Source organism: Lampetra fluviatilis, chromosome 40 (genome assembly GCF_964198595.1).
Source record: "Lampetra fluviatilis chromosome 40, kcLamFluv1.1, whole genome shotgun sequence".
Classification (NCBI taxonomy): Eukaryota; Metazoa; Chordata; class Hyperoartia; order Petromyzontiformes; family Petromyzontidae; genus Lampetra; species Lampetra fluviatilis.
The window spans coordinates 9,449,359-9,462,569 of NC_136314.1; the positions used below are offsets into that span (position 1 = coordinate 9,449,359).

A 13,211-nucleotide genomic window follows, 5' to 3' on the forward strand; every position below is an offset into this window, starting at 1 on the left:
TCCCTCGCCCGCTCTCTCATCCCGTTAGCGACGAGGCGAGCACCACGGACCACTTTCTCCAATGTGACCCCCTCGGATGTAGCCCCCCCCACAGCCCCAGCCCCTCCCCCCCAAGATCTCCCGCCCCTCCACCACGCGACCCCCTCCCCCCCTTCTCTACATCTAATTCCCCATCTCTCATCCGGCATGACCACCACCACGACCACCGCCTGGGAGCGCATCTCAAGATTCAAATTCCTCCTATCCATTAATTATCCCTCCCCGCCCAGAATTTAATTTGTGCGCGCAATCAGCTTACTAATGAATGACTTAATTGATGAATATGGGGGGGGGGGGCGTGGGTTGGGTCGGTGGAGTGTAAAATGTAATACAATTTATTTGGCATCAAATGTATGTACGGTACACATTGTACGAATATTTAAGTAGTTCGGGGAAAGAAAAAAAGTATTATATCATCAGACATCTACAGTACAATCAGTAGAAACTATAAAGCGGGTTAACGTGTGTGGACTACAAGGCAGAGAGACTTGGGATGCACCAATGAGTTGGAGATGGGGAGCGAATGGATTTCCTGCGGCTGGGTTTTTAAAAATCTCACGACCCCCCCCCCACGCCGGCACCTCTGCCCACAATGGTTTGCCCCATAACCTGACCAACCGAGAGACAGACAGCTTCTCCTTTCAAGTCGGGGCGTTCCATTGCTTCAATGGGGAGAGGGGGGGGGTCAGACTCACGAGATACGGACACGCACACGCACACACATATATGTTTGTTTTTAATTCGGAGCATTCAATTTGTTTTTTTTTTCTGTAGGGGCTGGGGGGTGGTGGGTTGTGTGGTGAGGGGCAATACAAAGCATTTTGAAAGCCTTCGGGGGGGGGGCCTTGCTGGTAACTTTTTTGTGTCAATGTCACGCCTGCGAATGAACTCGACTTGTAAACACAAACAACGGAACACGCACGCGTTCGCTCGCATCCTCTCGTGCCACTGCCAAGCCGAAGTTCAACAGCTTATAACCGAGTTGTAATAAAGGATATTGTTTAAGAATAACGACGATGTCGATTGACGTTGGTGATGACGATGGCGAGAGGGGTGCGGGGGAAGGGCTAGCATCAATAAATGAATCTTGTAGTACGCACGAAAGCATCTTAAATCAAAAGTAAGGAAGTGAAATAAACCATGCAGGAGCGACCCCCCCCCCCAGCGCCGCGTGGCGTCACGCGCGGCCTGGCGAGCAGCAGCAGCGGTGGACAGAGGCAGAGGCAATCACGGCACCCGCGCAAGTTCCACAGCGTGTGAAGTTGTAAAGTCTCGCGCTGCTACAGCCCGGCCGACTGACCAATCAACTGACAGCCCGGCCGACTGACCAATCAACTGACAGACCGGCCGACTGACCAATCAAATGACAGCGCGGCCGACTGACCAATCAACTGACAGCCCGGCCGACTGACCAATCAAATGACAGCCCGGCCGACTGACCAATCAACTGACAGCCCGGCCGACTGACCAATCAACTGACAGCCCGGCTGACTGACCAATCAACTGACAGCCCGGCCGACTGACCAATCAACTGACAGCCCGGCCGACTGACCAATCAACTGACAGACCGGCCGACTGACCAATCAACTGACAGACCGGCCGACTGACCAATCAACTGACAGACCGGCCGACTGACCAATCAACTGACAGACCGGCCGACTGACCAATCAACTGACAGCCCGGCCGACTGACCAATCAAATGACAGCCCGGGCGACTGACCAATCAACTGACAGTGCGGTCGACTGACCAATCAAATGACAGCGCGGTCGACTGACCAATCAAATGACAGCCCGGGCGACTGACCAATCAACTGACAGCGCGGTCGACTGACCAATCAACTGACAGCGCGGCCGACTGACCAATCAAATTACAGCGCGGCCGACTGACCAATCAACCGACAGCGCGGTCGACTGACCAATAAAATGACTACATCGGTCGACCGACCAATCAACTGACTGCCCGGCAGAGTGATCAATCAACCGGCTGACCGACCAATCAATCAATCGTCAGACCGGGCGACCGATCAATCAACTGACAGAACGGTCGACCACCAAAATCGCATCTCCCTCCCCGTCTCACCTGCCCGCCCGCCCGCCCGCCCGGACAGACGGGTGCCTCCGTCTCACAACGCAAAGCGGTGCCGGGGGACCGGGGCCACATCAGCGATGCGAGCGAGCGGGAGAGAGAGAGAGAGGGAGAGCTGCGGTCTGGGGATTCTGGCACCGCCGGACTCTAGCCCCAACAAACCTCTGGCGCCGTCAAGGTCCCCCCCCCCCCCGCTCTCCTCTGGCTGCCAACGGAACCCGCCAAATAGAAAGAACAAAAAAAACCCCAAAAACAATCACTCGTGCGCCCACAAAAAATAATCGAACGCAGTCCCGGCGGCGGCCAGGACGATGTTCCCCCGGCGGCTCCGCTCACGAATCGCCCCCTCTGGGTAAAAAATAAAAAACGGCGAGTTGACAACTCAGTTTTCGTGTTCCGCACCCCCCCCCCCCCCCCCAACATTTGATGGGAGTTCAGGAGCGGGGCCGGGGGGAGTGGCGGTGGGGGGGGGGGGCGGGGGGAGAAGTCGTTTGGAGACGGGGGGCCGGCGGTGGAGGCCGGGGGGTTAATCGGCGGCGAGCGCAGAGAACCGGGCGAAATGCATCGTGCATCTGGAGAAGAATAGAACAGGTAGGGGCAAGGGGGGGGGGGGAGCGCCACCCAGCCCCCACCTGCCCCCTCACCCCCCCCCCCCTCCCCGTTATTTTCTGTTCTTTTTTTTACGAAGTCTCAGCTCCTGAGCCACCACTTTTTTTTATTCTTTACAGTAAAATACAAAAAAATAATGGAGAGGGAAAAAAAATGACAATACAGTATTTATAAAGTCTGAAGAGACGGGTCGTATGCAAAAGTCTCTGTACAAATATTAGTACGGGAGCCACAGGTTAAACGGGGAGAGTGTTAGTTGGGCGCCTGCCTGCACTGTCGAGTGGCGCTGTGCCACTCGCTTGCTCGGCGACTGTCGGAGCGGGGCAGGGGGCAGTGGGGAGTGGGGTGCGTGAGGAGGGTGAGGAAGAGGGCGACAGAAGCCCCAGACAGCCGCAGTAGCTCACAAGTTCGCTCACAAGTTCGCTCACAAGTTCGCTCACAAGTTCGCTCACAAGTTCGCTCACAAGTTCGCTCACAAGTTCGCTCACAAGTTCGCTCACAAGTTCGCTCACAAGTTCGCTCACAAGTTCGCTCACAAGTTCGCTCACAAGTTCGCTCACAAGTTCGCTCACAAGTTCGCTCACAAGTTCGCTCACAAGTTCGCTCACAAGTTCGCTCACAAGTTCGCTCACAAGTTCGCTCACAAGTTCGCTCACAAGTTCGCTCACAAGTTCGCTCACAAGTTCGCTCACAAGTTCGCTCACAAGTTCGCTCACAAGTTCGCTCACAAGTTCGCTCACTCGCTCGCACACGGAACGCACACACGGAACGCACACACGGAACGCACGCGCGTGCACTAGCGTGCACACTGACGCACTAACTCGCACACACTCGCGCGCGACCGCACACTCGTGCACACACACACACACAACGCATTAGCGTGCACATTCACACGCAAGCTCACACGCACTAGCTCGCACGCACAAGCTCGCACGCACAAGCTCGCACGCGAACGCACTAGCGTGCACACTCATGCCATAGCTTGCGCACGCACAGAGAACGCACTGGCGTGCACACCGACACATTAGCTCGCACAACGCACACGGAGCGCACGCGCGTGCACACTCGGGCACACAAACACGCACGCACGCGCACCTGGCCAGCCGCCTACCTGTCGATCGCACGGCGGAGCGGGGCGGAGGGTTAACCAACTCTCACGTGCAACACACGGACCGTTCGAAACATACACACACGCCGGAGGGATAACAAAGGGACAGAAAAAGACAAAAGAAATAACCAGGGAAGGGGGGTGGGGGCTGTGTGTAGGGGGGGGCACTCATCTTTTTCCCACTTCTCAATTTTTTTTTGTTAATTTTTTTTCCTTTTTTTCCCGGTGGACCGATTCCGCAGCCTTCACAAAAGGGCCCCCCCCCTCCACGGCCGCCCCCACCCACCCCCCCCCCCCCTCCCGCCGGCTGAACGTCGTAAAGGTGTCGGCGTCGCGACTCGGTAATTGGTTGCGTGGTGAGGCGTGGGTGGGCGCTCGGCTCTCGAACGCGGGGAAGTCGGTCGCGGTGAGGGACAGCGTCGGTGTCGCTTTCGTCTCCGCACGAATTTCCGACAGACGCCGGTGGGGAGGGGGGTAGCGGCCGGGGGGGGGGGGGGCAACCGACGGACAAAAACTGGCGGTGCGCAGACGGTGGGTGGAGGGGGGGTGGTAGGTTGGGATCGGATCGGGGGGACGTTTCCCTCCTCGCAAAACGCCGAGCGCGACGGAGGACCCCACGCCGGGACCCCCCGGGGAGTTTCAAGGCGTAATAGAAAAAAGGTGGCGGTGGTGGCGGCGGCGGCGATGTTGTTGGCGATGGGGATTGACGGCGGTGGTGGCCGAGGGCGTCTCACAGCAGCGTGCACGACTGCTTCTTCTTCGCCTTCCTCTTCTCAGGCGGCGCTCTCCTGTTGATCTGCCTCACCAGGTCGTAGAAGATCTGCGGCGGGGGGGGGGGGTCAGGGGAGGGTGGGAGGGAGAGAAAGGGAGCGTGAGAGAAGACGGAGGAGGAGGGTGGAGGAGAGGGGTGGAGGGGGGTGGAGGAGGGAGGGAGGAGGGGGGTGGAGGAGGATGAGGAGGTAGAGGAGGAAAGGAGGGGGGGGGGGAACCGCAGGGGGAGAGGCTGTACTTAATACTCGGAAGTATTCGGTGATAAAACGTCAAAGTGATTTCCTCCTCAAACAACAACAACAACGACGATGACGATGATGATCAAGTCGACTCGGGGCATCTGGCCACCGCGGGGTTGCCCCCCCCCTCCCCCCGACGTGGGAGGATATCGAAGCACCCAGAGAAATCGACGCGTGTGAGGGGTCGGGGGTGGGGTGGGGGTGTGGAGGTGGGGGGGGGGTGTGGAGGTGGGGTGGGGGTGTGGAGGTGGGGGGGGGTGTGGAGGTGGGGTGGGGGTGTGGAGGTGGGGTGGGGGTGTGGAGGTGGGGGGGGTGTGGAGGTGGGGTGGGGTGTGGAGGTGGGGCAGGTGTGGAGGTGGGGGGGGGTGTGGAGGTGGGGGGGGTGCCCACCTCGTTGACGTTGATTTTGGACTTGGCGGAGGCCTCCAGGAAGGCGCAGCTCTGCCACTGGCGCGCCAGGTTCTGGCCCTGCTCGCGGCCCACCACGCGCTCGTCCTCCAGGTCACATTTGTTCCCCACCAGGATCATGGGCACCTAGGAGGGCCAGCGGGACAAGCGGGTGGACAGGTAAGAGAGTGAACCACTGGACAGGTAAGGGAGTGAGCGGGCAGATGGACGCGCGAGTGGACAGGTAAGAGTGCGAGCGAACGAGTGGGTGATTGGATGGGCGAGCGAGTGGATAGGCAAGGGAGTGAACGAATAAGTGAGTGAGCGGATGAGCGAGCGAGTGTACAGGTGAGCGAGTGGACAGTCGAGCGAGCCGGTGGACGTCCCCCCGAGCAAGTCGTCCAAACGGACAGAAGGGAAAGAAGATGATCGGCCTCTGTCTACCCACGGCTCGCGAAGCCGTGCGTGACGCTGGCTCCTCCATGGCTTATTTCACTTCAGTAGTTTTTATTTAAGATCATTTCGTGCGTACTACAAGATCCATTTATTGATGCTAGCACTCTCCCTCCCCTCATCGTCATCACCAACGTCAATCGACAGCGTGGTTATTATTAAACAAGATCCTTCATTACAACTCGATTTTAAGCCGTTTCATCACTTCGGGCTTGACAGGGGCACAAGGGGAGACTTGCGAGCGAGGGGGGGCGAGGGGGGGGGCGAGGGGAGGGGCGAGGGGGGCGGGGCGAGGGGGGGGGGGCGAGGGGGGGGGCTCACGTCGTCCGTGTCCTTGACGCGCAGGATCTGCTCACGCAGGTCCTGCAGGTCGTTGAAGGTGGACTGCGCCGTGATGGAGTAGACCAGCACGAAGCCCTGGCCGTTCTTCATGTACAGGTCCCGCATCGCCGTGAACTGCTCCTGCACGTCGTTCCCACCGAGACACGAGCCCGCGCACACGCTCACCGGCACGCTCACCGGCACGCTCACCGGCACGCTCACAGACACGCTCACCGGCACGCTCACCAGCAGGCGCACCAGCAGCCGCACCAGCAGCCTCACACAACACGCACACACCCTCATCGACACGCTCAAGAACACGCACGCAAGCACGCTTTCCCCAAAACGCACACTCACCAACACGCGTGCACGCGCTCACCAACACATTCCCCAACAAAGCTGCTACTCTCGCGGCCGCCTCTCAACAGTTTGACTCCCGCTCACAGCCAACACCGCTGACGATTACCTGTACCGGGTCTTGGGCATCCCCTCGGTCGACTCAACCTCATACGAGCACCCGGTGCGGTGAGTAAACGTCAGCACCGGGGGAGCCAAAGGCGGCTTCAAGGATGTGGTTGCGGCCACACCGCCCCATCCCGTGCCGATTCTGGCCACGCCGCTCCCCTCGAGTGCCGTGAAGGCCTTCAGGGGGGCGCTGCTCGCTCGCCGCACTTGCCCTGAGGCTACACGGGGGACCTTTGTCTCCGCGCTTAGAGCTACGCTGAAGCATGTGTGACTGTGTGTGTGCTTTGTGCGTACGCACACAATGCGGGGCTGTGTGTTCGGCTATGAATGCCATTGTGTGTGGGAGTGCACAGCTGTAAATAACCACGCGTGTGTGCGAGCGTGTGTGCGAGCGTGTGTGCGAGCGTGTGTGCGAGCGTGTGTGCGAGCGTGTGTGTGCGAGCGTGTGTGTGCGAGCGTGTGTGTGCGAGCGTGTGTGCGCGAGCGTGTGTGCGCGAGCGTGTGTGTGCGAGCGTGTGTGCGTGAGCGTGTGCGCGCATGTGCGAGTGTGTGTGCGATCGTGTGTGTGTGCGTGTGTGAGCGTGTGTGTGCGCGTGTGTGTGAGCGTGTGCGCGAGCGTGTGTGAGCGCATGTGTGTGCGAGCGTGTGTGCGAGCGTGTGTGCAAATGCAGTGTACATAACGGGCGCGGCTGCAAGGGCATTTACACAAATTCCTGGAGTGGTGAAAATTCCACATTGCCATGGTGGGGGGGGGGCTAGTCTGTCCATAGGACAACCGCTGTTTACTTCCCCACAACGGTGGTACTCATTTTAGTCGACCCCAGAGAGAAGTATGATGGGCCGAGTCAATCCTTACCCCCCCAGGGTTTAAACTCCTGCTCTTGCGCCGAGCCATATGGCCGTACAGGTGTTAAGCTGTGAGATGATTGTAGGCGTTGCAGGTGGGCGTGTGGGTGATTGTAGGCGTGTGTGGGTGATTGTAGGCGTGTGTGTGTGTGATGATTGGAGACCCGTGTGTGTGCGTGCAATGTGGTGCAGCACTGACTGTGCCGGCTGTATCCAGGATCTCCAGCATGCACTGTGATCCATCCACTTCCACTTGCTGGGCGAGAGGAGGGGGAGAGAGAGACACACAGATTCACTCACTTTAGTCACAAAAAAGCAAAGACAAAGATTCCCCGTACAGCCTTAACGGACTGTCGGGGCAAGTGCTGTTAGCGAGCAGCACCTATGAAGGCCGACACGACACAAGAAGGGGTTGGGTGGCCAGCACCACGCCCGGCCGCCTTTGTCTCCCCAGTGGCGACGCACGCACACGCACACCAACAATACTAACAACAAAGTGGGCGAGAGCAATCTTGGCATGGTCTGCGCGCCGGCACCGCGCGGCACGCCACCAACACGTGTCCGCTCACGCCAACGTCCGCCCCCTTCCTCTCATCTCCCGACCCCCCACCGCCATACCCCACACACCCCCCACCACTCCGGGCACTATTTGTGTTTCCGTGTTTTGCCCCCGGCTAAGAGCGGCGTTTCCAACCCCGCTCGGTTCCTTCGCAGCACCCAACCCACACCGCTCGGGGCCAGCGAGGACCCCCACCCCCCTGCTCCCTCCCCCCTCCCCCCAGGCAGCCGTCCAAACTCGTCACTCGCCCGTCCGGCGAGCGTCGCGTACACACGGAGAACCGGGGGGGGGGGCAGCCTCATCCGACTCACGCCTGGCAAACCACGTCGCCGGGCGGCTACGCCAGGGCGTTGCCAAATGGGAGTTGCCAATGGGAGTTGCCAAACGGCATTGCCGATGGAAGTTGCTTACGAGAGTTGCCAACAGGAGTTGCTAACAACTGGAGTTGCTAACAACTGGAGTTAACCGACACATCGAACAACGCCTTTGTGCACCGCGTCGGCTTTCGTGCTCTCGACAACAACGACGGCACTTGGCCCCCTCGACGGGCCTTGGCCGCGCGTGCGAAACGGGCCACCCCTAGGTCGGCTCGGCCTCAAAAGGGGAACTCGCAGGCCGGCCGGCCCGCCCACGTGGTCGCTCGGACGGACGGAGTTCTATCGGCGGAAGACGCGGACTTCCATATCGCGGTCCCCACGCTCTCATTTCCCACAATAACCCCCACCCTCTCTCACTTCATTTAATTTAAACGCGACATCGGCACTTTCCGTCCGCCTCGCTCAGCGGCACGAGCCCAGCGGCCGCGTGTCGGGGGTCGCCCGCCAGGCGCGAGCCGTTGGCGCGAGCCACAGCGATGCGGACATACGGAGAGCGGGGAAACCCAACGGGCTCGTACCGTGCGAGTCGCACAGATGCAACGCTGTGGACTGTGCGTGCGCTGTGCGCAGACAGAGATATACACAGAGATACATAGATACACAGAGACACAGATACATCATTGCGTACTGTGTGTATGTGTATACTGTGTGCGTGCGTACTGTGTGCGTGCATACTGTGTGTGTAGTGTCTGTGTGTACTGTCTGCGTGTGTACTGTGTGTACTGTCTGCGTGTGTACTGTGTGTACTGTGTGCGTGCTGTGTGCGTGTGTACTGTGTGCGTGCTAGTCGGCAGGCCGTTGTCTCCTCGTGCGGTCCAGTGGTAGGGTGACTGTGCGCTTCACGTGATGGGATCTCGCTTTGTGCGCCCCCTGCTTTGGTACGCGTCCACTACTACTACGACCACCGTGTAGGCGAGTGAGACCAGCACAAGGATGTACCATTCATGCCAAACATATTTGCGTGGTCGATGTCCGCTCGCCATTCATCGCGATGTCTAACTGCGCATTGAAACTATTAAACTAAAATATTTGTATCTTTGACCAGGTAAGGACCCACTTGAGCTGTGTCGCTCTTTGTCAGGAGTGACCTGGCCATCACTAATGGCAGCTCAACCAAGTGGGCTTCTCGTCATCACGTGGAGATTCATAGCGGCAGCCAAATTCTCTAAAAACGCGTGATGTTGACTCTAAATGTGGAGGGGAAAACCCGGAGGAACCGGAGCAAAATCCCCACGATGACGGGGAGAGAGACGCAAACTCCAAATATACAGCAGGCATCAGGGTCTGGATCGAACCCACGACCTCCTGTAGACCATGCGAGGTGGTTAACATCTTTACAGGGAGAGGGAGACACGCAAAACTCCAAATATACAGCAGGCGTCAGGGTCTGGATCGAACCCACGACCTCCTGTATACCAGGCGAGGTAGTTAACATCTCCTAGCCACCGCAGAGCAACATGAGGGGGGGGGGCTGAGTGATAACGGTCGTCACTCAGCCGGCTCCTCCTTCTCACAACGGTTTTAAAGTCTTTGGGTTGTTTTTTTACGTGCTACACATGTTTCCAACCTAAGATAGACATGAAGTTCACTCAAAACTGCTCTAGAGGAGTTGTACACCCCTAGCTGCCAGTGCTATTCAGTGGCCTAAAATAAAATGTTTCGCTCCGGATGACCGCTACAAAGTATGATCTGCGTTTTTTATTTAGTGTGCTGATCTTAAAGGTGCATTGAAAAATTATAATACTCCTATTGATGCTCCTGCTGTTGTAGAGTGACTCATGCAGCCAGCTATGGCAGCAGGGTTTTGGTAGTACATGTTGTTTATGCCATTTATTGTGAAAATTACGTCACAGTTCCTATGATCACTGTTTCATTGCTTTCATGGCTTTATTTTGGTGATTTCGAAAAGTGTATTGGTTTAGCCATGTTTGTTTGTTGTAGTACAGAGTTAGACTGATGGCCTTAATCTAAATTGTCTTGTGGTTGTTGTTGGTTGTTTGACTTGCATCCCACTGGGATTTTTGCACACAGCGTTGGTGTACGGTGTTTTTTTCTGCAATATTTTGCTGTCTTTTCTTGGATTTTCTGTTTGCACTCAGTCACATAGTCACTTTAAGATGTTTTCTTGTTCATGTTTTTGTTTTTTGTTTGTTGCGGTTGCACCCGATTCAAAAGCCGAATGGCTCACAGGGCTATACCTAATAAATTAACTTGAACTTTCCTCAACTCCCTGAGGAAAATCTGTCACATCTTCCGGCCAAACAAGATTTCAAACCGGGACCTGCACATCGAGATCAATTCTAGACGCACAACGCAGGGGGAGGGGGGCATAGCGGAGAGACAGGAGACTCTGGTGTGGCTGGGACACGTGCTGAGAATGGAACCCGGGTCCCATAGCGGAGAGACAGGAGACTCGGGTGTGGCTGGGACACGCGCTGAGAATGGAACCCGAGTCCCATAGTGGAGGCCGCCCTACAGTGGGGGACACCACGAGAGAAAAGAGCACGGGGCAGGCCGAAGGCCTCCTGGCGACGCACCGCTCAAGACCAACCAGAGGCCATGGGGGGGGGGGGGGGGCGCCTGTGTTGGGGTGGAGCAGAGAAGGCCGCTAGAGACCGCACAGCACGGCGAAGAGGAGTAAGTAAAAGTGTTTCCAACCAGGGTCGGAAGCGTTTCAAAGCGTTCGGGGAGCACCGAGGACGACGTTTGCTCGTCGCCGCAACCCTGACGGCGCAAAGACGGTCGCTGCGTTGCGCAGCGCTTGCGGATGCGCTTGTGCGGCCATCTGGAACGCTCATCCCTTTCGATATGAGGAAGCCAATGGAGCTGTGCACTTTCAAATCATCATCTAGATTGACAAACTCACTTCAAGGCTGATTTTAGCATGTATTTAGTTTGTTGTCGTTTCTAATTATAACGGTTGGCTATGTACTGTGCGAAAGAAGTTCAACATACGATGCAGAGGGGTGGCTCGGTAGCGGAAGAGGGAGCGGCTGGCAAGAGAAAGGTCGTGAGTTCACAACCGATATTTGAGGGGGGCGGGCGGCGATGGGTGGCGGCATTTACTCAGCCAACCATCATCGCTCTCTCTCCGGGGTCGTAAAACCGAGAACTACTTAGCGGGAAAGTCTCAACGTTGTGGGGGGGGAAATTGTACAGGTCCGTGCAATGTTCACCACCGGGCCGAGAGCTGCGATCAGTAGAGCGCACTCTCTCTCGACTTTGTAAATCGCGACATTCGTATGGCACGAGGATGGCACACGCACACACACGCACACACGCACGCCCGCGCAACGCACACACATGCACGTGCACACACACGGCGGAGAGGGGCGGTCAAGGGCCCCGTTACTGCCCATGCCTGGGGACGGGGCACTGCTCAGCTGTAACCCCGGCGGTCGGCTGGCGCACGGCTTGCTTAGAATCCCCCAAAAGCCGGCACCGGCGTTTCTCTCTCGCTCCGTCTCTCTCCGCGCGTCTCTCTCGGCGCGTCTCTCTCCGTGCGTCTCTCTCGACGCGTCTCTCTCGACGCGTCTCTCTCGACGCGTCTCTCTCCGTGCGTGTCTCTCGACGCGTCTCTCTCCGCACGTCGCGCTCCCCTTAGGGGCGAGGCAAAACTGCGATGGCTCGCGGCTAACAGGGATACATTTACACAACGCCCCCCAACCCCCCATCACCTCGATAGGGCTCTTGCTGGGGGGAGGGGCTAAATAGTGTAACGGAGCTGCAGGGGGCACAGCGCACACGCGGGCCGCGGTATCTCCACAGCGCCGTTCGCAACTTGAAAATAACTCCACCCCACGAGCACGGAGCGAGACGACTCCGCGGGATTCCTGTCACACCCCCCCCCATTCACTACTTGTCCCCCGGGGGGGGTAGGCCATTGTGAAATTGTGAACCCGCCCCACGCACAAGCGGGGCCCAGTCAAGCACCACGCTTCCTTCACGGTGGCCAAGGGGGAGGTGGGTGGGAGGCGGCCCCGACACCCCCCCCCCCCCGTTCGGAGCGCGCCATCAACCCCGACGCACAGCAACGTGCGTTGCACCTTAAAACGACGGCACGGCGCTACAAAAACCACAAATTTAATTTACGCCGAGCCGCTGGCGTGCGTTCCGAGATTCAGCGGCTGAGCTGGGGAGAAGGGGGGGGGGGACCCCGCACCGTTCAACGTGCAGACGCGACGTGGGGGAACACGGGGTTTAAAAATAATAATCGGCGATCCCCAGCGTAATTAAAGGGGATTACAGCGGTGCTAATGTGCGGCTCAAACGAACAAAAAACTTTGAATTGTTGTCAGCCTCGGGGGTAAACGCTCCCACCCCCCCATCCAGCCAGGCGGAATGGCGCCCGCATGGAACTCGGCACGGCGAAGGCAACGGGAGGGGGGGGTGCCGACTCCCCCGCGCAAATCACTCCAGGCAAGTGGCCTCACTGAGATCCACCGGTGAGAGCTCCTCCCTCAACGCCCCTCGCCCTCCCTCCCTCGTCCTCCCTCCTACTCACTCCCCCCCCTCGTCCTCCCTCCAACTCCCCCCTTCCTTCCTCTCTCCTCCTCCTCGTGTGTGGTGACCGCAAGTCGTAAGTTTATCCAGCAGCGGGCACGTGATGGTGTTGACGATGATGTGGCCAGCAGTGGAGAGAGCATGGCTCGTGGTGGTGATGGTGATGGCGTGGCAAGCAGTGGAGAGACCACGGCTTGTGGTGGTGGTGGTGGTGATGGTGGAGAGTTTATAGAGTAGCTCCAACTTCTATCGCATCTTGGCTCTAGACCTGCCGACTCGCGCTCGAAGGAAATTTAAACTAATCCAGGGTGGAGGTTTTAGGGCGAATCGTTTCGGGATGAGGCAGTTTCAGGGCGAGGGGGTTTAGGGGCGAGGGGGTTTAGGGGCGAGGGGGTTTAGGGGCGAGGGGGTTTAGGGGCGAGGGGGTTTAGGGTCGAGGGGGTTTAGG

At 58.1% G+C, this 13,211-nt stretch overlaps 1 protein-coding gene across 1 annotated transcript in view; it reads right to left on the minus strand.

Annotated features, from left to right (window-relative positions):
- Positions 1-353: 353 nt before the first annotated feature.
- LOC144946227 (ras-related protein Rap-1b) overlaps positions 354-13,211 on the minus strand; it is a 59,079-nt gene continuing 46,221 nt past the window's right edge. The window contains exons 4-7 of the mRNA XM_078875089.1: positions 7,524-7,580; positions 6,014-6,154; positions 5,243-5,386; positions 354-4,662 (exon numbers count right to left, since the gene is read on the minus strand). Coding sequence (XP_078731215.1) covers positions 4,573-4,662; positions 5,243-5,386; positions 6,014-6,154; positions 7,524-7,580 — 432 coding nt within the window. The 3' untranslated portion in view covers positions 354-4,572. The remainder of the gene's footprint in view (positions 4,663-5,242; positions 5,387-6,013; positions 6,155-7,523; positions 7,581-13,211) is intronic.